Source organism: Diadema setosum, chromosome 17 (assembly GCF_964275005.1).
Source record: "Diadema setosum chromosome 17, eeDiaSeto1, whole genome shotgun sequence".
NCBI classification, from domain to species: Eukaryota; Metazoa; Echinodermata; class Echinoidea; order Diadematoida; family Diadematidae; genus Diadema; species Diadema setosum.
Genome location: NC_092701.1, coordinates 22,986,619 through 23,013,529, shown reverse-complemented (window position 1 = coordinate 23,013,529; position 26,911 = coordinate 22,986,619). Strand labels below are relative to the sequence as shown.

At 38.7% G+C, this 26,911-nt stretch overlaps 1 protein-coding gene across 1 annotated transcript in view; it reads left to right on the top strand.

The window, feature by feature from the left end:
• Nucleotides 1–25,665, top strand: part of LOC140240849 (dolichyldiphosphatase 1-like) — a 36,564-nt gene extending 10,899 nt beyond the window's left edge. The window contains exons 2-8 of the mRNA XM_072320623.1: nt 14,519–14,619; nt 16,055–16,139; nt 17,618–17,726; nt 18,516–18,614; nt 21,749–21,839; nt 24,698–24,825; nt 25,520–25,665. Of these exons, the coding sequence (XP_072176724.1) occupies nt 14,519–14,619; nt 16,055–16,139; nt 17,618–17,726; nt 18,516–18,614; nt 21,749–21,839; nt 24,698–24,825; nt 25,520–25,556 (650 nt within the window). The 3' untranslated portion in view covers nt 25,557–25,665. The remainder of the gene's footprint in view (nt 1–14,518; nt 14,620–16,054; nt 16,140–17,617; nt 17,727–18,515; nt 18,615–21,748; nt 21,840–24,697; nt 24,826–25,519) is intronic.
• Nucleotides 25,666–26,911: the final 1,246 nt, after the last annotated feature.

Sequence of the window (26,911 nt, the reverse complement as noted above, 5' to 3'; positions counted from 1 at the left end):
ATGCTCAATGCAAACAAAGAACAAATCGAGGAACATACAGATATGACCTTATTGTTTGAGAAGTAAACAAATAACTTTTTTACAAAAAGCTTTTTTACATATTGAAGAAATTAGATGTGTTCATTTATGTCTTATTAATAATAGTGCAAAAGATCAATTCTTAGTATAGTCTACACTGCATAGTAGGTATACCATGTATGTGTGTACGTGTACATCATGCAGACATAATTTAAGCATTATTACCCCAACATTATATGGATAATTATGTCTGTGATTTAACAAGTATGCTATTTAAAAAAATGACACGCTCTTCATGACACAGAGAAATGTGGATTACTTTCTGTGATGTCTAGAGTGTACAGTGTAAAATGGGGTGTTAGGTTAATTTATTCACATGGATCATGGCTAGACTTAAAGGGACTGTACAGTACTGGTTGAGGTGGGGATTCATGTTTTGAACATTCCTAAGTGAGATAATGAAAAGCCTCTTATGAAATATGAAAAAGCATGTAATTTTAAGAAGGATTCAACGTTTATTTGATGAAAATTGGTTTTCAAATGGCTGAGATATCCAAAAAAGTGCTAATAATAAAAGGCGACATGCCACAACTTTATTAGGATCTCTTTGTTTCACCTTGTTTTTGGATATCTCAGCCATTTCAAAACCAATTTTCATTGAATAAACTTTTGATACCCCTTAGAACTGCATGCTCTTTGACATCTCATAGAGTGGTTTCTGAATATCTTGCAAAACGTTGAAAAGCTATATCCTCACCTCGACCAGAATTGTACACACCCTTTAACATACAGTCAACCTTGCCTATAAAGTCAAATCTATTTGGACTGAAGAGATAGTTTTGACGTAGAGAAAATTCGACTTATGAGGGATTATGTCGGCGAAAGCTTGGTACCTAATTTAGTTAACGGTGCCCTTCTCATAGGAGATCATTGGTTTGAGTCCAACCCAAGTATGTATGCCTATGATATTTTATCATGGCTGCTACTAGATAATCAGTGCTTTATTGTTGATGTAGGGCAATTCGGCAATCAGGTCCTGAGGATTTTTTTTTTCTTTAATTGACCATTGTGGGATGGTGGTCTGTCAACCCCTATTGCTGCAAAGGCAGACATTAACTGAACCTTTTATTTTAGAGAGCACCATTCCCTGGCAAGGTCAGAAATAATGAGAGTGCTGTTGACGACAGTGTCCCATTGTTGTCATTGTGTGGTGATCTAATTATAAATGCGTCGTATTCAAGGAGGTCTGGTGTATTTTTGGCCCAGACAGTGACTGTAGTCTGCAGAGAAGTGTTCATGTCTGCATATTTGTCTGGCAAAACATCAGGAATCCAGAGCCTGCCAGATGAGGAAATATAGATGCTGGCATTGCTGCTGACTTATAATTGCCAGTGTACATGAATTGGTGTGGTGTGCAGATCTACCTGTACTTACATAAGGATTGAGAAAATGCGGCAATATTAGTAGAACACATCAGTGGAGGTTCGAAGAAAATCGGACAATCCATTCATACCATTTTGTTACAACCAAAATCACTCTGAGAATGATGCCACAAAAGAAACAATCAACTAATGTTCAGGCGGTTTATTAACAGTGATATTGTGGGTACAGACTCGTATTCAGTTTTCACATCAGTACAATAATGATCAATAGAAACAATTATAAATCAGTAATGGAATCACTTACATGTGTTACATCCAAAGGTTAAATCACAAGAGTCCCTACGGTTCCCTGGTAGTGTCCAGATAAGATGTTCGATGCACAGATGAATGATCCGTGATGCACCGATGAATGATACCTCCGACGTAAATCCAGAGGTGCAGGTTGCGATAATCCTCGGTATTAATCCGGGGTAAAGATCCAGGATATGTACGTCCACGGCGAAATGTGCAGAATCCACCGTTATGACGACCACGTCCAGTCGATGCGTTGAATGATGATTCACTTTATATTGTCCAGCTAGGAATCCAGCCCGTCACAGCTTTGCCGTAGCAATGTCCGTTTACATTAAAATATGGAGTCTATCTCCAACGTAGGCAAATTAATTCTCTGCAGGCAAAATGTCTCCCAGGCCTTATCTCCACAAACATAACAGGTCAGCAGGTAACACAGGACTGACTATAACAAGTCGCTTCAGAGCCAGAAGTGACATAACTCTCAGAGCAGAGGTGTTGGGTACTCCAGGGAGGTGCTAGAGAAGGAGAGGCAACTAAAGCTCTCCTTTGAAGTCATGCGCGGCACCGCCGAGAAGTTATGCGTTCAACTACAGGTGTTACCCATGTGCTTTGACAAAAGAGAGCATCAATAATTGGGAGTAGCGTTCTCACATCTAGAAATATTTGCTCCTACTGCAATTCGCTCTCTCATTCAATGTGATGGCAGCAATGAATTTGTGTACCTTGCATTGGAGCAGCGAATCAAAATGCAGTGTAAAACTCAATATTAACAGCAAATAGTTTAAAAACACGCTGGAACACGCTTTAACGGAGTACTTTATTTGAAAGATCAAAATATCCCTTATATAACAGATAGAAAATTAACATGCGGAAATGTGCGCATTATAGAAAAAATTAGGTTTTTAAGAGGGCCTAATTTTCATTTCCTTTCGATTTGCGAATTACGAAGAAACTAGAAATACATGTTAATAATATTGAATTCTTTCCTAAACTATTCTAAATCAATTCGAGTACTGTACGAGCTGAAATTTTCGCAGTGGTTTTATTTTCGCGAATTTCGCGAATCGCCTTTGAATCGCGAAAATAACAACACGCGAAAATAACAACGCGCAAATAAGTAAGTTCAGTTAGACCCTTGCAACCGCGAAATTAACAACACGCGAAAATGTCCTCGAAGGACCAATTCGCGAAAATATCTGTACGCGAAAATTTCAGCTCGTACAATATTTCATTTAAAATTTGCGGTGAAATAAAGCTTGTAATTCAACGAAAGGTGAAATGCGTTCCTCGTCTCCGAACTTCGTCTTGCAACTAGAGCGGTGCCGAGCATGACTTCAAAGCGTAATGGAATGCTAGACATCCCATTGTAACGCCTTGAACCCAAACATGTGTTGGCATGAATTACGAAGAGTTGCCACTCCATCTCTGTAACACCTCCCTGGGTACTCTGCCTACTGCAGAATTTCTCTGGCTTTTATATCTATTCACCCCTTTCTAGTACATTCTGTAATTTTCTCCAACCTGGGGCCACATACCTGAACATACTAGCAAGTCCAAGTTCCAGGAATCCTGGATGACTCACTGCCTAACTATGTGCATAACATCATTGCCAAAAATAACTACCAATCACATTGGGCTACAGGGACAGTGCCTCGCTCAGCCAAATATGTAAGCACTTCCCAGAACATTCTGGAATGGGTGAAATCATTCTAGATTGAGTGAGCTATAATGTATTTCCTGTCACATGCATGTACTGTAGTTACATTGTATACCACCTAGGAAATTCTCCACTGATCTGGTCAGCCTGTATGTACTATAATCTATACCAGATAGAATGTTCTCCATTAATCTGGTCAACCTGTGTACATACACATTAAAACAACCATGCATACAGTCACAACATCATACATGTACATAACTAATAGTGTACATTTGTGACACTTGTAAATTTTTTTAAGTTTCATTACCACCATTGCTGGATGAGAAGACTAAGATCTACAGATTTTGATGTCACAAGCGTACTATGACATAAAGAAATTAAAGAAAATTCAGCATATTTTCACTTTTCTCACAAAATAAAAGAGTACAGTGAACTTGACTTGCCTCTTTCAAAAAGCAGGGGGAATAATATAACATTTAAGATACAACAGGTCGAGGGAATGCATACTTTTTTTTTTTCAAGAAAGGAAAATTGATGGAATTCTCTTTACATATATTCCTATTCAATATTCTACTGTATGCTTGTGACATTATAAAAGGCAGTCTTCTCATCCAGCAGTGACTGTGCTGAAACTTTAAAAATTCATAACTTTGGAACAGATTGTCCGGTTTTCCTCAAACTTTCACTGATGTGTGTGACTAATATTGCTGCATTCACGCAATCCGCACATACAAAGTGTATATTAAAATGAGCATGTCCCTTAAATCTCATCAAGCGTCTCATCTAGCCAACCGTACAGTGCATGCCACATTCTGAAGGTGAAAGCTACATGTCATGATTATATAATGGGAAATGGCAGGAAAATCTGACATTCATTCAAGAATCACATAGATCTCTGCTGTACAAAATGCATAGTTTTGATGCTTTATAAGTGTGCTTGCATAATACTCATACTTAGGCAGGGTTGTACATAATTTTTGTGGTGTACAATTAGCCACTTACATCTTATAAGTGCATCTCTGGAAGCATTCATGTATATTGCTCTCACGAACTTTCAGAAATGCAGTGTGTCGTATACTACAGTATCCACAACAACAACAGGCAGGCGCTAATAAGTTGGGGCAGTGCGCAAGGCATCGTTGCCACGGTGCAGATAAGGGAATAATGAATTGAGGTGGCTGGAGCCTTGAAGTGAACATCATGTAAATGTGTAGAAAGCCGTCTACACATCATGGTCATCATTATTCGCTAGCAAGGAGACGGTGTAATCATCTCAACACTCAGAGTCACAAAATATTCCCCCCCCCCCCATCTCCCATCTCTCATCCCCCACCCCACCCCACCCGCCCCACCCCACCCCCTTGCCACTCTTTCTTGCATTCCCTCTTCCCCCGGCTAGTAATGAGAATCAAATTGAAGATGCCTCCCATTGAGTAGTGGCAATAATTACCAGCTCGCATCCATGGGTGAAACCTGGAGGATCGTGCTGCGCAGGATCCCCTCTCCTTTCCCCTTAGTAGTGTGGATAAAATACACCAGACCTTGGATCAGGGGATGCCGCCGTAAGGCTCCCTAATGCATGTATTAACATCCACCGGTGCATAATTAACATCTGTGGCATGCGAACAAGGGACAAATTAGCATACCAGTTCAGTGTTTTGTCAAAGTGCATACATACAAAGTAGTGTATTACTCCCAGTTCGTGTACATGTAGCAGCGTAGCAACATACACAACAGACAGCATATTTACAATGTACAGGTGGCCTTGTAACATCATCTGGTACAATGTTGCAATCTTCCAAGACTCTGCATACAGCGTGTACATACAGTAGTACATGATAGAAGGCAGTGTTTCATGTTTGCTAGCTGTCAAAGTTCTTCAAAACCCTTTGCAAGTGCATTTAAACTTCATGCATATTTCAAACTTCATGCCATTCAAACTTCATGCATATTTCCACAACAAATACAGTCCTGCCAAGTCCCCCTGATTCTGCAGGAATCTCCCTGAATTTGAAGTTAAAGGGATAGTATAGTAGTGGTGGAGATGAGGATTGGATTCTTTAAATTCTGCGAGATACCAAAAAACCACAGTTTATGAAATGATACAGAGCATACCATTCTAAGAGGAATTAAAAGTTTATATGATGAAAATCGGTTTTGGAATGGCTGAGATATCCAAACACAAAGTAAAACAAAGCGATCGTAATAAAGGGTTAATCCCACCTTCTGTTAGAATCACTCACTTTGGATATCTCAGCCATTTCAAAACCAATTTTTATCAAATATTGTTTTGTAAGCTTTGAATTCCCCTGGCAATTATATGCTCTTTCATATTTCATAAGAGGTTTCTCATTATCTCATAAAATGATCTGCAAAAAACATGAGGAAGCTGAAGTCTCATCTCATCCGAAACTATGCAATTCCTTTATCTTTCTCCACACTTGGACAGAGAAGGAATATGAGAGCCTCCAAGAATAGGGAAGTGGTTTTTGCCCATGGAGATGCGTGTCTATGGCTGCGTTCATGCGAAACTAGAATTGCGTTTCTAAACACGTTTAGTCGCTAAATGTGTTTAGTTGCGTTGCGTTCATGCGATTTTTCCATTTAGACGCGTTTCAAAACGCCGATCTGAAACGCGGAAAAAAGGGCGTTTTGAATCATGATTCTGCCAGAATCACGATCGCAGAAACCGCATGAACGCAACCGTGATTTCAATCATGATTCTATGACGTCATTGTGCGCTGTGCGCATGCGTGTCTCATGGGGTATCCCACAGCTTCTAGTTCTGTTCGCGCACTTGTGTACGTCTTATGAATCGTGTGTTTTGGTACCATACTTGCACTTGTTTGTTTACATCAACGCCATACACCGATTCTATGCTCGTATCTAGATCTAACGTTAACTGTTTAATATAATAATACATGTAATTACTCTCCGATTAAGTTGATAAAAGTAATGGTTGCAGCGCTGTGTCTACCAAGGGAAACAGTTGGAGAGACAAAGAATTAGGATTATTCCTCGATCTGTTCCTCGATCTGTGGGCAGAGCCTGAATGCCACAGCTTATCGGAAAGTATTCACCGAAATAAAAACGTAAAGGCCTGTACAGTTGGAATAAGGAGGTCTGGCTCAAGTTGCAGAGACAAGGTCAAACTGCGCAGTGCGCTGCGCAATGGCAAAGGATGAGCTGAGCCAGAATCAGCGTTGCGAAAGCCCGCATGAACGCTCTTGCGCTGAGACCGTGATTTGAAACGCCGTTTTTGAATCATGATTCATGTTTGTGATTCTGGCTACGAAATTCGCATGAACGCGGCCTATATCACCCTGAGAGCTTTCTGGAACCTCCCTGATTCTGACATTTGAATGTTACCCATGACAACCCTCAGAAAGCTGGCCCCATAGGCTTGCCTGACCTAGCAACAATTACTGTTCGCAATATATTCTGCTAAGGAGGTTATGGTTTTGACAGCATTGATTGGTTTGTTTGTTTGTTTGTCTGTTTGCAAAATATCTCAGAAAGTTGTTCAGGGATTTGATTGAAACTTGCAGGAAAAGTTGATAATGACACAAGGAGCAGATGATTAAATTTTTTTAGTGATCCAGGAACTTTTATGAATTGTTGAAGGATTTTTTTTTTTTGTTGTTCAGGAAATAGAGTCAATGAACTGCACATACTTGAGGTTTGCATATTTGTGCAATAAAGTGTGTGCTCGGCTCGAGGTGCCGCACAGCATGCAGGAAGCTGATGAGGTAAAAACAAGGCTTCTTTATCATTATTGAGATTCACACTTAAATACAAATCTCGAGATTTGGATCATGATCGTCATGCCGCTATTTTTGTATACATGTATGAATGTGGATATAGGGAAATTGGATGATTTTCAGCATGCGTGTATGGGTGGAAATGAGCTCCTTGGCGGAGGTCTGCGCTCTCCAAGTGCTTTTCTAGTTCAAAATAAATCAATTTGGTTGAGTGTCAGAGGTAAGATAATTGTTGGTGAGACTGTCAATAATGAGAAGACACAGGTAGCTTGTATTGGGAAGGAGGAGATGAAACCAAATTGGCTTATTAGGTATAGTGAAAAAAGGGAGGGAATGTTTTTCGCGCAAGTGATTTTTTTTTTTTTTTGCGCTCTGCGGAGTAAGATGAATTTTGTGTGTTTTTATGCCTCCGCCACGAAGTGGTGCCGGAGGCATTATGTTTTCGGGTTGTCCGTCCGTCCGTCCGTCCGTCCTTCCGTCCGTCCTTCCGTCCGTCCGTCCGTCCGTCCGTCCGTCCTTCCGTCCGTCCGTAATGAATTTTGTGGACAAGGTAACTATCGAAACCTGTTGAGGTATCCTAATGAAACTTGGCATGTATGTGTATAAGGGGGTGAAGTTGTGCCTATCAACTTTTGGGTGCACATGCTCAAGGTCAAAGGTCAAAAGGTCAAGGTCAAATACATAAAATTTCACTATTTCCACCATATCTATTGAATGCCTGAAGATATTTTCTTGAAACTTAGTGTATACATGTTTTACCTAATTAAGATTCTCTGGTGAAAGTTTGGGTCATGAGGTCAAAGGTCAAAGGTCAAAAGTTCAGGGTCAAATACATAAAATTTCACTATTTCCACCATATCTATTGAATGCCTAAAGAGATTTTCTTGAAACTTAGTGTATACATGTATTACCCAATTAAGATTCTCTGGTGACAGTTTGGGTCATGAGGTCAAAGGTCAAAAGGTCAAGTAAAAATATCAAAACTTCTTTTTTTTTTCTCCGTACCTTGGAAAATTGTTCAAGGTATCTTCATGGAACATAGTATATACATGTACTGACTGGAAGTGATTATCTAGAGAATGTAGGGTTCATGGGGTCAAAGGTCAGGGGTCAAAGGTCAAGTGCAAGACTTCAAAATGTTACTATTACCCTCATATTTATGCAATGCCAGCAGGGTTATTTTTTTACACTTTGTGTATGCGTGTGTAACCTAATAGAAATTCTCTGGAAAGTTTTTTTTTTTTCTCTTTTTGCCTCAAAGGTCAAAAGGTCAAAGATCAAGTGAAAGTGCTGAACTAACTTTTTCCTCCATATCTCGGAAGTGGCTCAAAGTTACCTTGAAACTTAGTACATATTATGCATGTTCTACCTGAAAGTAATTATCTTATGAATTTTAGGGTCAAGGGCCAGATGAAAATGGTAACAATTTACTATTCAATTCAGAAATTGCACTTTTTCTCCACACCTGTACCTTGAAAATTACTCAATGCCTAAATGAATGAATGGGTCAAAGTCAAGTTAAAGTCCTTTAAAATCCCTAGATACATGCTCTCCTATTCATCCAATTAAACCTACGTCAAGGAAGGTGAACATTCAACACATCTGTGACAAACTTGTCATTCCAATATTTTGCCAATTTTGTGAAAATGTAATCACACAGTGTCCACATGTACTATCTAGAACTATTGGGAAAATCATGCATTATGGCGGAGGCATACCAGTCGCCAAAGCGACATTTCTAGTTGATGCCATGGAATAAAAAATTACGTAGAGGTACATATAACAAGCAAAAATATTTGTGTGTTTTCATTTTCACGCTAGTTTCTGGTCGCAGGAAATGAGCAAAAATTTCCACTTTTACAGTACAACAATTAAAAGCATAATGGCCCGAATCACGAAGGTGGTTTGAACTTACGACCACCATAAGGTATAAATTTAGACCATGGTCTAAAATAAGCATGACATACACATACTTCTTTGACACGCGCGTATCAATGCATGTTTGTTACTGGACGTTTTTTGGCATGCGCAATCTGTCAATCGTGTTTGCGCAGAAGAAATTTGCATAAATCGTGGTTTAAATTCAAACCACCTTCATGAATTCGGGCCAAAGAGTGTAGTCAGCCTTGTTTGGATCTCTCAGCCAGTGTATGAAGAAACAACTGTTTCATTTTGTCATTTCTCAGTTGTTGAGGGAATTCAGCCCTGTTGGAGAAATAACTTTTCCACAATGGCATGCGTGCCAAGATTCTGCAGAATTACATTGTCCTGTGAGTCTAATGGGTTAGGCTTTTTTCTTCTTTGTCTGCCATCATGCAGGGAATTGAGATATTGCATTTGAATAATTGATGATCCTCAGGCCAGTTTCCGGGCTCATACAGTTTCCGCAAAGCGGATTGATTGATGCCAGTACCTTGATCTTTTCTTCTTCTTCTTTCCAGAGATGTTTTCTTATGAGGACCTCAGCATTTAGTATTTCTTTTATATTGCAGTTGATATCAACAGCACTATGGATGCAGTGGGTTGGATTTTTTATTTGTCCAAGACTGCAGACATTGTTTATGATTTGGAATATTTAAAGGTCATTCCTAGTACGTGATGAATGTTGTGCTTGTAGTGCAGAATATGATTCCTGCTCAACCGTAGTGTGTGAATCGAGTGTGCAAGAAGCCAAACTGAATTGGGGATTTTATGAGTATCTGCTCACTATTTCCTGCTAGCTGAGAGGACTTACTCTGTTGTAACATTAGATAGTCAGTCAGCACTTACGTATGTGTTCGTTAGGTTTTACATTATTTTTACCTGTGAGGTAGATTTGATTTCAATCTTGGTATAAATATAAGCTCTATCAAATGGTATGTCTTTATCATATACTGTACACTGTGTATGCATGTTTTTTTGTTGGCTAAAATATGAAAATATGGTTTTGAAATTACAATATGTACATTTATTTTTCTCAAGACTTGATTTACTATAAATGCCTTTGTTATAAATATTGTTTTATGGTATTTCTTCATTTACATTGTTTTTCCTTCAGAATGATTGCACATTAATATATAACATATTCCACGTATGTTTTTTTTGTCCAATAATATGAAGTATATATTTTTGAGATGAATTTTTTTTTTTTGGTGAAACTTATTTATTAAAAATAAAATGTGGAATTTGCTCATATTTTTTTTTCTTCAGAATTCTATTTCCCCACAATCTGCCTATATCTTTTCAATGTGTTTAATTTGTGTACATAACTTTCAGAGGTCAGCTGCCCTGTTTAAATCAGTATGATTTGGCAGTGTCAGGTTAATGAAATGTAGGCAGTAGGTTAGGCGTAGGAGGGAAAAATAAAGCGTAATCCCAGGGAACAGAAAGCATTGATGGGCAAGAGCAGGTTGGGAATATGTTTATATACAGAAAAAGGTACAGCGACATGCTGTACAACTGTAGTCGTTATTTCTACTGTCTTTCACAGTTTTGTCTTTACCTTTTTTGAAGATGGAACCTCTCCTTAAATGAGAATAATGTGCCATTCTTCAAATGATTTTCATGTGCGATAGATGTGTGAAAACTATGGGGTAATCACTCTCAAAACACATTCACAGTTCATCATTGAGATCTTGTTTGTATCTAAGGATCATTAAGATAGTGTCATGTATGCATTTGTGCAGGTCGACATTGTGTTGACAACTTATCTTGACTGTATATTTGAACTGTTTAAACTTCGATGAATGGGACATTGTAAATCCACAAGAAGTGAGCATTGTCTTGATGTGAGTTAAAATTGAGCGGGGCATGCTGCATTAAGGACATTGACAAAAATGGAGAGTTGACACAAATTCAGGAAGTCAGCAAGGGAAGTGAGGAGATGCATACAAAAGCTGTACACATGCAATGCTTTGAAATTGACATCATACTTCATAGCATACTGTACGAGCTGAAATTTTCGCGTACAGATATTTTCGCGAATTGCTACTTGGAGGACATTTTCACGTGTTGTTTATTTCGCGGTTACGAGGGTCTAACTGAACTTAGTTAATCGTACGTTTTTTCGCGTGTTGTTATTTTCGCGGTTCGAAGGCGATTCGCGAAATTCGCGAAAATAAAACCACCGCGAAAATTTCAGCTCGTACAGTATTAGTCCATATCAGTGTGCAAGTGTAAAAGACCTTACGTGTATTTCACTCTATTTCTCTAAGGCGCAGTTACAAATGCACATGTATACAGGCGAAACAAAACAAGCAAAAACACCTGAAGCTTCTTTCACACAAGTGATCTTGGTGCGTGAGGGATCTTTGCTTTGAGTGCCATGCAAATGTGTACCTCAGTTTGAATTACCAAAATGTGGTTCTGTTACAATGTCAACAGTGCTTGTGTGAATAAAGGCTGATGGACATTGCCCATCAATTGACAAGTGATATTCACTGAGCAATTACAGTAAAACGAGGAATGTTCGCATGCATTTTAATTTTGCAAATTTTGCGAGAGCCAGGATTCACAAAATTAAAATGCACGCGAAGGTTCTTGTCTACACTATAGGCATTGAATGCCAGTGGTAATTCACGAAAATTTTGTGTTACAAAAAAGGCTGTCGGCTCCAATTTGCGAAAATTTCATGCCGCGAATATATTATGTTTTATTACCTCAGTTTGAATTAGGCTGTAAAATATGGTTCGGTTACAATGTCCACAGTGCTTGTGTGAGTAGAGGCTGATGGACGTTAGCCATCAATTGACATGTGATATTCACTGAGCAATTAGGTGTGTTCACATCTTAAGTAGACTTCAAAGACACCACAGGATATGTCTCATATTATGTGGTAGGGTTGCCAGTGTTAACATATGTAACAGATGCAGTTTTACAAGGGGATGCAGTTAGAATGCATTTATGGTAGGTGTTAAAACCTGGAGGGAGGAAGGGAGAAGGAGGTTTAGAAGATGAAACATCCTCCCACAGTTCAGAAGTTATGCAATTTTTAAGGTTGTATACTGTAAAACGAGGAATGTTCGCGTGCATTTTAATTGCGCGAATTTCGCGAGCGCGGAGATTCGCGAAATTAAAATGCACACGAAAGTTCATTTCTACACTATATGCATTGAATGCCAGTAACTGTTCGCGAAAATTTCATGCCACAAAAAAGGCCGTCGGCTCCAATTCGCGAAAAATTCATGCCGCGAATATATCATGTTTTACAGTAAATTGTGAAATCAGTTGAACAGTGCAAGAGTATGCAAAAACTGTGTGCACAATGATTTTGGAGTAAACCAAAATATGAAAAATGTCAGAATAATTAGGTTTGTGATAATGAAGGAGTTTTCAATTTTATGACCATTAAAACCCAGTTCAGTAGATGGGTAGCGTGATTGAATCACTCCTCAGTCACTGCCCACCGGGTTACATTATACAAATATTGACTGCTCATGAGGATGATGGTGGAAATTATCATTCCCAAGGTGCTTTTCATACCGACCCTTCTATCACCCCGAGGCGTTAGCCGAGGGGTGATGGAAGGGTCGGTATGAAAAGCACCGAGGGAGTGATAATTTCCACCACCATCCGAATACAGAGCAGTTAATATTTGTTTTATATACCTCATCGTTTAAGACTTAACCAAGATCTAGGGCTAGGCAAATACCGAAGTAAATTCTAACTGTAGTGTTAGGCCTAACGTTAGGCCTAACGTTAGCCCTAAAATCAGGCCACAACGCTCGCTTGCGTGGTTTTCGTGCATTTCGTAGACTACCCAGTACGCACGGTACTCACTCATGGTATTGAGTCACAAGACCTTCGGCGAGCTCCTGCATAAATTCTTGGAAGAAGATTACAGTATACATCCAGTTTCCCGTCGCTCATGTTTTAATTCAATATTTCCAATGCTGAGATTTGTCTCTGCTTCGGGATCCTAAGAAATCATAAAGACAAAGTGTACGATCTTTGATTCAACTCACTTCAAATCACGGAGGTGAGCGCTCGATCACCATGCCATGTTGAAACATGCCTGCTGTGCGCTCCGCATAATATAGTGCGATGATTGTGCATGTATAATGTGTTGTATACGATGCGCGTAGTGAACGTCCTTGGAGGGGATATGCGGACACCGCGCGCGAAGTCTAGTGTACTTGTTATGTGTACAAAAGTCGCGGAGGGTTTACAAATTCTATCACGAGGGTTTTGACCTACTATCACGAAGGTTTTGCCTTTCTATCACGAGGGTTTTGCCTTTCTATCACCTACATGAAAACCGTAAGGCAAGATAGACGGGACTACACCTTGTCATGTGATATACTTTTGACCAATCAGTGATACGAATCTCAATTATGAGGTATATAATAGAAACAGTAACTAGTGTAAGCCTGCTAGAAGTACCTGTCAGCAAATGTGTGCACTATACATAATATGCTTATCGGTAACAGTCAACTCCAGTTGAGATCCTTAAGCTGGGTGTGTGCTGCACATAAAGGTGTTCGCAATTCGTTACGGTAATTCCCATATCATATCTGAGTCGGGCCGACCTTCCCATTTCAGTAGTAACAAGGTCTTCATGCTGCTTAGTCTTTAATGGATGCAAGGATGAGAATCAGCTTGTTAAAGTGCAAGACTTTCAGAAGTTTCAAACTTGTTCAGTACATTTGTATACAGCTTGTTTGTGTCTGGCCATGCATGCCAAACCAGTAGAGTCATCTTCGTACAGCTTTGAAAGCATCTTTTATGTGCCATACAGGACAGAAGCGTTCATAGTGAGTGATAGTATACTCTATCTTGATAATTATGTTATCACTTTATATCAGCTCCATGCTCATACCAGTTATCCAAAACTATCAGTCACTTTAAAGAGCAGTTTGTACAGGAAAGCTGTTCAAAATGGATTAGTCTTGATGCAGCAGTGCTCTTCACATGTTCGAAGTCAGAATTGAGCTACAAGTCTCTTTAAGATTTGGTTTATGTATTCATTTTAATTATTCTGTAGTGTTGTGTGGGCAATTATCCTATGATCAGCACAAGGGCATGAGAGTTTCCTCAGATGTATACTTTGAGAAATTCTCAGGGTTGGCACACATGAGTTTGGAGCCCTGCAATATCTCACTAGGGTTGTCATTTATGACTCAGGATGTATTACTTTTATGCTGTCCCCCCATTCAGCCACCTTTGGGCTCTATGTTAAACCCTTCAGAAAGCCTGATGTTTATACAAGTGCATGTATTTACTCCATTTACATCTCTCAACGCTCAAAGCATCTGCATGCCCTCAGCATTATGATTCATATAGTTCCTGAATCGATGCAAATGTTTCGTTTGTGCCGTCGATCACTTAATTGCTCCGGATTTGTGACCAGAATGAAGAGCAATGGATATTGTGATGTCATCCCGTTGCTTCCAATCAAATCCCAACCTATCTCTTTGTGCATCCAGATGATCTGCTGGGGAAGCTGATAGCGTACATTAGCCTGGCACCCCTCGTAATCCTGGTCGGCTTTGTCACTCTACTGCTGTTCAGACGAGAGCTTCATACCGTGAGTGACGACTCATTTCATTCCCAACTCATTACAATATCATTTCACTTGTACCCTTGTTAAACAAGAGAAAGGAGAGTATATCATATTGTTCAATCTATAGCATAAGAGTTGTAAGGTACCTTGTTTTGAAAATGCACATATCGTCGCTGGGGCGACAAGACCTCGTATCTACAAAATGTCAAATGTTCAGGAGAGCAAAAAAACATGGCGGCCAGAGCAGTGTAGCAAATGGGATAGTCTTTCCTTTGACATGCCGTGGTGGCTTCATTTTTGGATTAAGACAGTTGGGATTTGGACAGGACATCACTTAACCTATTATTTGACCACTAATAAAAAAAAAGTCATTCTCACCAAAATTGCAGATACAAGGTCTTGTCACCCCAGCGACGATATATTTTGTCACATTCCTTGATTGTATTTGCTACATATGATACTGTCCATGGGAGTCCTTTAGTTGAAGGCGTATCTGACAATTTGGGCAGTATTTCCCTTTTATTTTCATCTAGTAAAATTCATTTCCTTCTCAACAGTTTCCACAGAAGATCTAAAATTACCGAAGTTACAAATGAGCTGTGCCTGTCCACATATTATATTTACTACATGATACTGTCCACTGGAGTCCTTATGACAATTCGGACAATTTCTGTGTTTGTTTGTTTTTTTTCACCTAGTAAAATTCATAACTTGACAGTTTCTGCAGACCTATAAACTTTGCAGTCAATATGATCCCTGAGATGTACTTTTCTAAGTGATTTAGGTTGTTGTTACTCTACCTCTGAATAGAATGTTGAAGTCACACAGTAGCCTCCTATGGTTTAGTTAATCAATGCAAACAGAAGCTATATAAAAGACTAACAAGTCAGGGCATTGCTGCTGTTGCCAGAATGCACTCTTCTCCATAATTGTACTCCCAGTTTATAATACACCAATCCCAGTCCCTCTATTAAAAAAAAAAAAAAAAAAAAAACAAGCAAATACAAAGATATTCTATGATACCGAAACTGTTTCAAAACTACTTCAAGAGGTCAATTAAACCAAAAGTACAGTCATGAGCAACTCATTAATGTAGGATGGCCTTTATCCAAATTATGCTCACATACATAGTACAATGTACTTAACATTAAAATTGTTCTTCCCTGAAAAAGGGGAAAGAAAGATTAAGCAACTGCAATGTATGTTTCATTTTACCAAGGACAGTGACTACATCTGAGATTCTTTTGCAGTTAATGAGCTGTTATTGCTTATTAAATCAATTGAACCACTTTTTATGCTCCTGACAAGATTTTCACTGACTGAACTATGTTTTTCTAATGTTTATTTCACTATATAAATTCATAATACTATTCCAGGACTTGAAAATATCCTTGTTAAACTTTGTATGTTCATACTGTCTCATTCTCACTTACATATAATTTTTTTTTTAATGATTCAGATTACATTTTTTGGTGGCATTGTACTAAGCGAAGGAGTTAACTGGGTTGCCAAGCACACAATTCAAGAGCCGAGACCCTGCCGAGGTTTGTTGCTTGACAATCTTTGCATGTATCGCTAATTTGATTTCGTTTAATGAATAGCTGAAGTTGATCCAGATTTACTAAGTCATCAAACAGCTGAGATTTTAGAAGCCACCACATTTTCATCTGTTTTCAGTGGATAAAGTTTCAACCTGTTACTTTTGCCTTCCTCAAGAACAAATGTTACTGGGTGATTTATGCATGAAGATTAGTTAAGAAATATCTAGATATGTATTAATAGAAATATCTCTACATACACTCTCTTATTTTCTGTGTAATGTTATGTTTGCAATGCCGATAAAATATAGTGCATCCTGTACTTTGATAGAAATGGTATTGTAAAGTGACGCCCAATTTTAGCACAATTTAGTATGCTGTTCTCCGGAACATCTTCCCTTTAAAGGGGATGGCTAGTAACTGATCAGTGAGAATCAGTGAGAATCAGTGGGAATGCTGGGGGATGATTGTTCCAATCCTTGTGGGATTCATTTAAGAGTACATTATATATCTATTGTTGTGTGAAAATTAGTTGCCTCAGAATGGTCTCATATTCAAGTAATGTGCAGTTTAATGTTTCCAGGTTAGCATGCCTGTAACGTGGCGGGGCGATCGGGAAACATTAAACTCTACATTACTTGAATATGAGACCATTCTGAAGCAAATAATTTTCACACAACAATAGATATATAATGCTCTCTTAAATGAATCCCACAAGGATTGGAACAAACATCCCCCAGCATTCCCATTGATTCCCACTGATCAGTTACTAGCCATCCCCTTTAAATGTTAAAACTTTAATTCTTGTCAAATATGATTTTTCCTAATATGTTTTCCATGTATGCAAAATGTATGCACCAGTTGTGTGAAATCATAAATGATTAGCATGAGTTTGATGCAACTGTGAGTGAACATTGTGATATGATGTTAACAAGTCTCAGTATAGGGACGCTGGGATGCTACCCAAAACACTGATACCTGCGATTAACTCTCCCATCATGCTTTTCATGCCTACTGTATTCGCCAGCGATAAGGCCTCACTATTTTTAACAAAAATAAAGCAGTAAAGTCGGGGTGAGGCCTATACATCAGCACAATCAAATTATTGTATTGTCTTTCCAATTCAAGAGAATCTCCTGCCTAACCGACACATATAATCATGGATGGGACTATGCCAATGTGCCAATTGTTATTGCTATTGTTAGGAAACATGTTGAAACACAGAAATAACAAAGAGTCTTATAAAAGATAACATAGAAAAGTAATGAAGTTTCGATCAGAACAAAATCCCTCAGAAGTTTTTTGTTTTTTTTTTTTTCCTTGCCAATATCGGGATGCAGCTTATCCGGCATTGCGGCCTTAACACTGGCGAATGTAAATGGCTATTAAATAGAGAATTGTGGCGGCCATCATAGGAATCCTGAGATCACTTTTGCCTGTACCAAAGAGAACTATATGTTTCCTTTCTGCATTATTTTGGGCAGGTGACAACACATTACACGGTGGTCTGCGGACGGAGTATGGAATGCCATCCAGTCATTCACAGTTCATGTGGTTTTTTGCAACATACCTAATTCTCTTTATCTATATACGGTGAGGCAAGCTGCATTGATGATTTGTATTCTAAAGTTATTTTGGATTAGTTTATTACGTAGCAGTGATCAAAGTGGCCAAGAGTTAAAAACATTTTCAGAGTTCTTTTTTTTTATGAAAAAAAAAAAGAGAAGAAGGTTGGAATGGTAGTGTTCTGTGCTTGCACTGTTGAAGATCTATCTACAGATTGTTATTTTTTATGTTCAATATAGAAATATCAGTACAGAAGTAAGATAATTTGAGGCTTTTGTGAATTTTATGCATATCCTGAGCCTTTAGTAAGGACTGGTCACAGTCAAGTTTTAGGCCTGAATCAATGCACAGTGTTGTACTGCAACAAATTACTGTAAATACGAATACAATAATTATTAGTTTAGATGTTGTCTTATAGTACTTTTGTTTTTATATCAATTTTGTTTTTTTGTTTTTCCATCTTACCTAGGTACATTTTCATTCTTAATACCAAGATAAAGAAATATGATGCATTAAGCAGTATCCATGGCCTTTAGTTATGTTGCTAATAACAACACAGAGGTTCAAAACAACAATTATTACAAACCTGTTGTTTTATTCAATAAGCTACATGTACATGTACACTCCTTGGTTCGCAAAAGTGTGTACTGAGAGTTCATTAAAATATGGATTTTGATAACAATTTTTTCAAAAGAGGAAGGATGAATGTGTCAGTATGTGTTGCTCCTTGCTTCAGTGAAGGGTTTTTTATTACATAACTCTGTGATGGTGGTACATGTATTTACACATTACTTTTGTGAAAACTTGTATTTTCAGGTTGCACCAGCCGAACAATAATATCTTCATTGAGCAGGTCTGGAGGCATCTAGCAGCCGTAGGAGTTGCGATGTTAGCATTTTTAGTCTCTTTTAGCAGGTGAGATTTCTTTTTTATCAGTCCCATTGACTTAATGGCACATACAGATTTGTGTCTTTGTGTGTGTGTGTGTGTGTGTGTGTGTGTGTGTGTGTGTGTGTGTGTGTGTTTGCACGCGTGCACTAACGTGTGTATTTTTGTGATGAAAGTGATCTTTTAAAATAGTGCTCTCTTCTGTTTTCCATTTCTTGTTTTTATACGAACAAATGTCGAAACTATATCATTTCCCCAATATCTGGGACTTCTTTTCAAGGGTCCTAACCATTTTATGTATAAATTTATATATCTATCGGTTTATCTATATATCTATATATCTCTATATCTATCTATCTAATCTATCTATCTACCTGTCTATCAATCAAGTTATCTATCTATCAAACTATCTGTTACGCTCTCTTTCCATATTTCATTCTCAGTCAACTATCCTACAGTCTCTTTGTCTTTGTGATACCAAAGGCTTAGGTAAGGACTTCAACCAGTATGTTTCATGCTGTGTTCATAACTGAGAATCTTGTATATTGTTTGCTGTAAGCATACATCATCTTGTATTGGGAACAGCTGGGGCATCTTCTTCCAATATTAGCATTATAAAGTGACTTGATTGAAAATTGGATGAATTTCAATGTTTGAGCAACTGTGGCTCAAAGCTCATCATCAGTCACTTAATCACCCAATAGTTGTACATTAACTCAAGTTTGAAAATATTGGCTTGGAAAGAAAAAAGCCACCAAATATTTGGCAAATGAGACTTTGGAGAACAAAAGCAGTTGTAAGTATTGAGCTTGATTAGAAATTTCTTGAAAATTCAAAATGTGAGAAATCCAAAGAAAGAGTTCCACATTTTCCCTGGAGTGATTATTATTAGCATTTAAAGGGACTGTACAGTACTGGTTGAGGTGGGGATTCATGTTTTGAACATTCCTAAGTGAGATAATGAAAAGCCTCTTATGAAATATGAAAGAGCATGTAATTTTAAGAAGGATTCAATGTTAGTTTGATGAAAATTGGTTTTCAAATGGCTGAGATATCCAAAAAAGTGCTAATAATAAAAGGCGACATGCCACAACTTTATTAGGATCTCTTTGTTTCACCTTGTTTTTGGATATCTCAGCTATTTCAAAACCGATTTTCATCGAATAAACTTTTGATACCCCTTAGAACTGCATGCTCTTTGACATCTCATAGAGTGGTTTCTGAATATCTCGCAAAACATTAAAAGCTAAATCCTCACCTCGACCAGAACTGTACACACCCTTTAACTCTTGCACGACCACCATCCGGAACTCCCATTTACTTTGTGTATAGAAATGCAGCCGACGGGATGGAAAGTTTTGTGTCATGTGTTTACAGAAGAACAACATGACTCAGACCTACCTATCTATGCACGTCTGTGTGAACCCTTTGTTTTCGACTCAGGAAGTTGGGAGTTGGAAGGAAGGGAAATAGTAAAAACTTCACATGGATAAACCATTATGTCGGAGTGATGGGATAGATGATTCTTAAAATAACACCCAATTTTGTTAGAATTGTGTGAATGTGTCCCTGTATTCTTTGTGACCCATGACGTATGTGTTGTAAATCTGCAAGCAGGTTGAAAAAGTCATATTTTCCCTGCACCACAGGCCCCCTCCCCTCCGCGTGATGTATCGCTATCGCAAACAGCTATCGCCGCGACGTTTCATGAATTTTTTCTTTCCAAGTCTCCCGCATCTTTTGACACCAAATTTGCGATGCCCTGGCGTGCGGTTCCGAAGTTGCGCATAAATTTGATGTGCATGTCAGACCAAAAATTGCTCAAAAACGTGAATTCGTGTACAATTTCAATGCAAACTGTGCTTACAGGCAAATTTCATAAAAGTATGATTATTTTGGGGTTTTATTGATTAAAATCAATTAATAACCTATTCTTTTGTTCGGAACAATGTCACGGATAAATTTCATCGAAAAAACAATGAAAAACATAAAGTCGAAAAAACAAAGAAATAAATTCAAAAAATAGAATACTTCAGAAATTTTTTCTGATAGCACAATTTTTTTCTCTTACATTTGCTAAGGACACTAAAAAGAATATTTACACAAAAAATGTGCCTGTTTTGAGCTTAATTTAGTGATTTATACCAAATTGTCTGATTTCATGCAACGTGTGTGCCAATTTTCGTTGCGATCGCGCGGTCGACGGCCGAGATCTGGAGGGGGGGGGGGGGCCTGGGAGGCCCCCCCCCCCCCCCCCCCCTTTGGCTCTATCATCTACCTAAATAGCCCGGTCTAGTTAGGGTTAAAGAAGAGACACAAGATTAGCCAAGGCAGTATTGGTTACATTATGCGGTAAGAATACACTGACTGCTGACACAGAGGGTGGGGCTTCGGTACCAGCACCAGGACGTAAACTGAGCCAGCGTTGAGTGCCACACAGTATCAGAGGAATGCCCCACGCAGCAGGAACAGATGTTTGTTTCGTTTGCCCCAGGTCGCTGTCAGCGTCCACTGTCAGTGGCATCCTGTCTGCTATTCGGTGCAAGTTTTGCCAGCTTCCTCTTCAAAAAAAACAAACAAAGAAGAAGAAAAAAAGAGAAAAAGAGAAGACAACCCACAACAAACAAACCTGCAGATAACCAAATCCCTCACCCCGGCAGTTTCCTTCACTCCCTTTAATGGGATCATCTTTTGCCAGCAGTGGAGTACATGTAGTCCGTGATAGTGACTTTTTTGTCGTCCTCAGAGTGTGAACCATAAATGCCTAATGCAGTATAGGGTCTTCTGTGTGCAAAACCACGGAGACACCCATTCTTGAGTAGTGTCTTGGATGCAAACTCAGCAAGTGTACATTTCTCCAATCATTATTGTACTCCACAATAGTGAATTCAACCTCTCACAAAATTGTTGGGAAGTCCCTTTTCAACAACAACAACAACAACAACAATTAGACACTCAAAACATATAGTCTATACAGTATCCAAGGCTAGCCTATACTTCATTCGCGTAGGGTGAGGTATTAATTACATGTTGATAAATCTATTCTCTATAATTATGTTTTTGTGACTTTTGTACAATTTTGACAGGAGAAGGGCTATGTTACATACTGAAATTTGAATTTAAATTTAGATGTTTCTACCATACATTTTTCATGACTGCAGGGTTTATCTGATGTATCACACACCAAGGCAAGTTGTCTGTGGAGCCCTGCTGGGGGTGATTCTTGCCGTGCCTTGGTTTATCATTACTCAGGTAAGCTCTAGTTCTGTGAAATCAACATTGTGGTCGTTCTTTAACACAGTTGCTAATTCAGTCTTTTTATCGGCAGCACACTCGTATGATTCCAAGCCATATTCAAGATGACTTCGATTGTGTGAGTTATATTTGATGGCACTGGCCTTATCAAAACCAGACGTAATAGAAGAGAGGTATGAAATTTTTAATTTTTCACACTTTTTTATCAAGTAATGCACACATGTTCTAAGAGATGATAATTTCACTACCCAACAACTTTTCCATTGGTTTTTACGCAAAGATGTGGTTCAAATCGTGTTTGTGGTTGATGAGTTAGGAAGTGCATCCTCTGTATCTTTTCACATTTTACACTTTTGATCTCAACATACTCCATAACCACCCACTATCCTGGCGAATCGCTTCAGCCGGACAAGTTTCGTGGCAGACCCTTGCAATATATTGCAAACAAATTCCAAATGGTGGAAGATGAATTTTAAGCCCTTCTGAGGAGGCAAAGGATACATCTGATACCCCTTTCATAAACTCATCCTCCTATTATCCGCATAAGAATAATGCGGACAATTCAATAAAAAATGCGTTCACAAACTCTGAAAATAATCCGCATTATTTTTACGAGCGCCCGTCCTGAAAAAGGCGGATAATCGTCATGGTGACTGCACACGTCCCTCCTGCGGGAAAGACAGGTGACGTTTGACCGCACCCCAGCAATTATCCGCATTATTTGGGTTTGCGTTCATAAACTCAAAATCTGGTCCCGACGCTGCTATTATGCGGATAATAGAAGGGTCGAAATAATGCGCATTATTCTATCCCCGCTCCGATTTTACGACCAAATGTTGCGGATATTATCCGCATTATTGAGTTTATGAAAGGGGTATGAGTCTTTAGTACTGGTTTCATGTGGGAGATAGGAAATTTAGTGGAGAGCTATTCACCATTCAGTGGGAAACTGACCAAATTGATTGAGTGTGTGGTTGTGACTTGTGTCACCAATTTCTGAAACTGTGAGAAACTTTGAAATTCTGTACCTTCCTGATTATACATGACTTAAAGATTTGGGCTAAATTTCTATCATTATGTTTCTCACACCTCACTATACAGTAAAAGTGGAAATTTTCGCGGTGAGGAAATTTGTGCTCATTTTGCGCAACATGAAACTAGCGCAAAAATAAAAGCATATATTTAGCTTGTTGTATGTGATACCATTTCATATTGCGATCCTGCAGAATTAAAAGCACAGGAAATTCATGTTACTCAACAGAGCGCGAAAAATTACCCATATGAAAATTTCCACTCTTACAGTATTCATTTCTAGAGCCAACTTGAATGTGGTTTGGAGTTGTACTTGAAGTGTGCTTTTAAACATGTCCAGAGTAATATTATATCCCGTCCCCATTACGTTTCTTTTTTTTTTTTTCTTGCCTTCTTAGCAGGAGAATCTCAAGTACGCACTTGTCAATGGTTTCGACTCTATGGTCCTTATCAATGCATCATACATTTGTGCACGTGCACATTTTTTGTGGTGTGTGCATGTAGATAAATATGATATGTAGATGTATCCCTAAAATATAGTCTTCTGCCCTTGTTCAAGCAGTGTTCATGTTCCTGAGGTCCCACATAAAGTCAGGCAATGTGCACTAAAGAGAAAATGTTCAAATTTTGTTCTTTGGGCATAATCATTTTGGAAGTAAAAAATTCACATTCTTGCGACTGCTTGCTTACAAGCTTTCATTGCTTCTGTGCTTAATCACATGAAAGAAATCATATTTCAAAATGTTATAAAATCAAATCAAGTCATTGAAATTTACTATGTTTCTGATGGTGGCAAAAAAAAAAATAAATAAATAAAGTTTGACCAGCCTGTCGATCTTCTGCTATAGAATGAAAATAAGTTAAAGAAAAGAGCAATGGAAACCTGTATATGCTGCTGTGCATCCCAAACTCACAATCCATGATTCAACACATGGAGTCATTGAGAACCAAGTGTGTGCTTTTCAATGTTGTGAACATTTTTTGAGGAAAAAGGGAAGCAGGCAAGGTTTCTGGCCTGGTGAGGAGAAAAAAAAAAATGTCTGATAAGGCTTTACCTTGGGATCGCGACTGGACTACAGATTGTTGGCTGGTTTCCCGAATGCCGATTTGGGCCAACACCAGTGCTATATTTAACCCCCAGAAAGCTTTCACAGTGTTCACAGTATTTTATCTCAGCTGAACACTCTTTTTTTTTTCCTGAGCCTGATTTCCTTCAGACTCACTGTACTTCCTCAATGCTTAAATCCTATTTTACCTGCAGTCCACACCCACCTTTAATACTCCCTCTCTTTCTCAATCACACACACATCAGTATCCTCAAATGTCCTATTCTGCGAGTGTTATATTTGTTTTTTGTTTTGGGGGGCTTTTTTCTCAGGTACCACTTTTATGTTGTACATAATTTTTTAGCTATTCTTGTCCTACTCACATCTTTCAATACTTTTCCCCCTGAATCATCAATTTATCATTTCTACCTATCAACCCAAATTTTGTGAGTCGGATGCATTTTGCACATTTTAGAATGTGCTTAAATATCAAGTTCAATCCCGACATGAATATGACGTGCACGTATACATTTCTCCGTCCATTTATTGCTGTACCTCACAATCCTGGATTTATGCACTTGCAAAATTGTCTGGAAGTCTTGATTTGCAAAAATTAGTCTTGCTAAATATATGCCAAATGTATTATATTATGTGTCTGTGTGTTTGTCTTTCAAATTCATGTTTATATCTCTCCCCTCCTGTTCTTCATTCCTTCACTCACTCTTGGTTTTTGATTGTCTCTTCCCTCCCCCCCCCCCCCCCCCCCAATGCTGACAGGTTGTCCTGACGCCGTTATTCCCCTACCTGGTTTCCTGGCCGATCTGTGAATACTTCCTCATCCGAGACTCGACGCTCATTCCCAACGTGCTGTGGTTTGAGTACACCACAGCCAGGACCGAAGCAAGGCAAGTCATACATAATACAGCATCATTTTCTCTCTCCATAATCCTCCCCCAATAACACATATCAGTCGATCTGTGGGGTACACTATTTTCTTTTTTTTTTATTCTGTGTATTCCATGAGCTGGTTCCTGCACCCTCAAAGCATGACAACCTAAAATAATTTGCTGTAAAAGTGGAAATTTTCAGGTGAGCTGTATTTCACACTTGGCCTGGTTCGATGAATTTCCTTTGTTTTTCATTCATACATATAATATATCAATATATCATATCATATATTATATCATACATATAACAAGAAGAAGGTAATTGCGTGTTTTTATTTTCATGCTAGTTTCATGTCGGGAAAAATTAGCAAAAATCTCCACACCACAAAAATTTCCAGTTTTACAGTATTTTGCTTTATTGTTCCATGTGCCCTGCAGGGTGGCCTTGAAAATATGTGCAATTAGGGACCCCTCTGTACAACAGCGCTGTTACGATAGCAATGCTGAATAGGGTCATCCCTCAGTTAAAATATCAATCTTCACGTAATACATCTTCGTTTATACATCTTTTTGTGATGGAAAATAAATTGCAATACAATACAGTGCCTACACAGAAGAAAAAAAAGACTGCCATGCACTGACTAGTAGAGGGATTGGTACATCACATGTTAATGCAGCCTTTCTCTGGCCCTACCCTGTACTCTTCTCACAGGACCAGGCAACGGAAGCTGGGAAACAAGATGTCATGACCATCACTCTGGTCCAGGCCCCGCCCCAGATTGAAACCCAGGCGAGTCATCCGCGACTGACGGGGGTGCAGCCGCGTCCCTTCTTCATGGCAACAGTCCTAACGACACAACGGCGATCTTGGGAGCTCATCAGGCTCCGCCGATGGTTTATTCATTTATTTTCACCCATGAAATATATATATAGATTGATATTGCTATATAAATATATATATATATATATATGTGTGATTGTTGTAAGCATTTTATAGGGGAAGGATTATGATGAAATGAAAACAATTTGAAATGTATGAGAGATGAATGAAAAGTGAAGGGTAGGGGGTCTTACGTTGCCATCAAGGATTGCATTTCATCAGTTGAAGATGATTCATGCTTGAATTCTCTAGTTGTTGTTCTTTATTTCTTTTTCTTTCTGCATTGTAAACCTGAAAGTTGACAATGTGTCAAATGAAGCGCTTGCTGGAGTTTGATTAATCAGTGGATGATTCAGAGGACGGTGATGACTGTTTAAGCGATGTTCGCGTGCATATCTTGCTGGATTCTCAACCCAGTGCTGTTGCCAGCAGCAAGCCACAGCCAAACCAGAAGGATTTCGTACGGTTTTGGGAACAGTATTTGACAATATCACCAACCTCGTAATAGGACCAAGACAAGTTTGTTTCGAGTGTGTAGTTGGCATACCACAGTAGTTTTATGATCACAAAGAAAATTTCAGAAATCTCTGCACCTGTTACACTTTTTTAGAAATCTGCAATATTTGCTGATTGAGCATTAGATTAGCTTTTCTGTAAGTTTACTGGTACGTAATTCTAGCTTTTCTGTAAGTTTACCGGTACATGATCCCCTCCCTATATCTCTGAGCTGGAAATAACATGAGCTTACGTGTACACTCAGAGTTGCAGTGTGATGCATTTGTGTATCATTTTTGTACCTGCGCTCTTGACCGCAGGGCCCAGATCTTTTTCCCCCTGTCTGCAGTGCTATGTCCTCATGTAGGTATTACTGCAGACCCCATGATGGCATTTTATGAAGTCTAGAGCCTAGATGGAAACATTGGGGGCATTTTACCACATTTCACCAGAACCATTCAGCATTGATTGTTCGTACAAACTAGAACCTTGCTTACATAACCCCAGCTTGCCATGTCTGTGTGCTTTATATTACATCGCACCCCCCCCCCCATCGTTTCCATGGTATGAAACAAGCTCGCCCCATTTATGAAGCGTAGATTATGATGAGATTCAGATATTGTTTTAGAGGGTAGAGTTGACAATCTTTAAATTTTTTAGATTTTTGGACAGTTTGGTTGCCATGACCACAGATGTAGATGAGAAAGAGGATGAATGTAGGACTTGCGT